Source organism: Pavona decussata, unplaced genomic scaffold (assembly GCF_977016875.1).
Source record: "Pavona decussata unplaced genomic scaffold, jaPavDecu1.1 SCAFFOLD_44, whole genome shotgun sequence".
In the NCBI taxonomy this organism is placed as follows: domain Eukaryota; kingdom Metazoa; phylum Cnidaria; class Anthozoa; order Scleractinia; family Agariciidae; genus Pavona; species Pavona decussata.
Genome location: NW_028145466.1, coordinates 415,042 through 417,711, shown reverse-complemented (window position 1 = coordinate 417,711; position 2,670 = coordinate 415,042). Strand labels below are relative to the sequence as shown.

Here is a 2,670-nt window from a genome sequence, read left to right as displayed (position 1 = left end):
TGAATTATTAATGAGTTTGAGAACGTAGTGAATATTCTCTTGTCGCTCTCCGGATTACTTCTAGTTTCAGTCTTACACTCAAGTTACTGTATTTCTAATTTGTAAACTGCTGGTAGATGTCTTTTCAGTTTTGTTTAAAAATCATGACTTCCCGGGGTTATTTTCCCGATAATCGTTGTTTGCATTGACAAGCCGTTGCTATAGAGGTTCTTTCCGGGAAATATGACGTGATGCGACAGGTAACAGATATTCGATTGGTTGCATTTTAATAATACAAGATCACATGATTGCCAAGCCTTGTGTAGAAGAGTCTTGCACTTCGAAGTAGCTGCTGACGATATTTCTTCTCGCTCCATTTCTCTCTACTATATTTTGCTCAGTGCTGCTGTTTGAGATTTTCGACTCACGCTTATCCCAGAGACCAGAATAGGCGCCGATCAACAGTGAAAAGAGGGCTACAAAGACCAGTCTGAATGTATTCCCACGACCGGAAGTACTTCCGCTTTCGCTACGGAGTAATCTTCGTCGCTTTCTTGTTGATTTCACCCACTGCATCAAGCGCTCCTAAACAAGACAGCGCATCTGTGCTTCCTGGGTTAGTACAATGTGCAGCGATAGTGAGTGCCTTGATTAAAGACCCAAATGGGCTCTTGAAAAATCCCGACGGGGCAACGATCGTGCAAGGATGCATTCAAAGTGTCCCACACATCTCGGAAATGATGAAATATGCGGAAGGTCCAATCTTGGGTGCAGGGCTGCTTGTTGTGTCCGGATACCTACTCTATGAGAGTACTAAACTGTACGAACGTACAAAGGGTCTGGAATTAAACCTCGAGAAGTACAAGGATGACTTTAAATTACTGGAAGAGGAACTTGCTATAATAAAAGATTATATAGTCAAGGATATCGAGCCACATTGGAGAAATGGTAGCACAGCTAAGATGGTAAGGAATCTCAAGACAGTCATTGAAAAACTGATAAGCTTTTTTGACAGGCTCAATGAATTGGCTGTCCGAATTCGCAAGGATATCAAGCAAGGCTCAGACGACAAAACATGGTGTTATGGCTGCGGTTTTGCCGGCGGGATCGTGTGCGTTTGCTCGTTATTCACTGGGCATCCTCTGGTGATCATTCCTACATGCAGTCTTGGTGCAATAACTGTTTACTGTAGTTATCAGAACCACAACTCTCTTGAAGAAACTCTCGAAACATCTAAACTTCTAAAGAAAGCCTTAATAAAGAAGCGGGAAGAAATCATCGAGACTCGTGCCACCCTTGAAGACGTCAAGACGAGGGTTGAGTTGAACATGTAAGTCTCCCGGACGTCTAGGCGTGCCCCCTCCCCCCTAAACCCCCTACAGCACTCTTTAGCTTTGTTACCTAGCTCCATTCAGTACTATTCCAGAGTATTACGAGAGAGGCTTGATTCAAAGTACTGTTTGGCATCTTTCATCTGAATGGTCGCACCTTATAATTTCGTTTATATTTTCAAAAGTTAAAAAAAACCAACACATTTCAAAGCCCTACTGGGAAGGGCTGCTCATCAGCTTTCTTTTGAATGCTTAGGATTTTTTCTACAGACTCCAAACTGCGATCCACCTCGTAAACCATAATAAATAGCACTAAAAGAAAGTACTTGAAAGTATTTGAATTGTCACACTTTAGGATTTCATCCACAGACCCAAAACTTGTCTTAAAACCTTTTTTCATTATTTGTTAAATTCCAAAAAGGTTTAACATTTTATTGCCGATTCCTTTGTGCAGTATATCAAGCAAGGATAAGACGACAAGACCTGGCCTTGGTGATGCGGTGTTCGTGGTGTTACATGCACTATTCACTTGTATCCTTGTTGTTATCATTCCTGCGGCAGTTTCAGGTTGGAGTTACTATGTATGAGAAAATGTTGAAAAATCTCAGCTACTAAAGAAAGCCATACTGAAGAGGCGAAATGAAATCATTAAGACTCGCGCCACCATCGAAGTTGTGAAGATAAGGGTTGACACAAACATGTGGTCTCCTGGACATCTAGGCGTACATCCCCACCCCCTCTTCAAACCCCCAATGGACTTTTTACTAACGAAAATACTATCCTTTATTGCCAAACTCCATTAGTACTGTTCCAGAGTGTAAAGCAAAAAGCTCAAGTCGAAGTACTGTTTAGCAGGGTCCGACGAATAGTTTTGACAAAACTTGTCCCTGGGCAAGTGGGAGGCAAAAAGCACTTGCCCGGCAGGAGGACCTAATTGTCCAATATATAGCAGGATGGAAGAAAGTCTAGCAAAATCAATTCCTGTAATTTGCAAAGTAAAAGAGTGAAGAAAGTACAATATTCTAATGCATTTGTACCAAAAGCAAAATTGCAGGTAACCGCAAGATCTTTCTTTATTTGCAACAACATGTTGACTCTATGGCTTAGATAAAACATTTTTCTTTACGATGAAGGTCGCTATCTGTCTCATTCGTAGAATATAAAGACAATAAATTCCGCTGCGTTCGGCATCCACCATTAGCCAAGGAAATTCCCGAAGCCACCTCGTTTGGAATGCCCTTTTGCGTCTTTTGGAATCATACTCCTTGTCATATTTTCTTTTCCGTTTTGCTGATTTTTTTCGGCACTCGTGTTACCGGTAACGGGCTTTGGTCATTTCGTGATAAACTTATCTATAATC

The 2,670-nt window shown here is 41.5% G+C and overlaps 1 protein-coding gene across 1 annotated transcript; it reads left to right on the top strand.

The window, feature by feature from the left end:
- Positions 1-309: 309 nt before the first annotated feature.
- Positions 310-2,164, top strand: LOC146482698 (uncharacterized). The gene is made up of 2 exons (XM_085106781.1): positions 310-1,309; positions 1,765-2,164. Exons 1-2 carry the CDS (start codon positions 474-476, stop codon positions 1,895-1,897), a joined length of 969 nt encoding a protein of 322 aa, XP_084962907.1. The 5' UTR covers positions 310-473; the 3' UTR covers positions 1,898-2,164.
- The last annotated feature ends 506 nt before the right edge of the window (positions 2,165-2,670 follow it).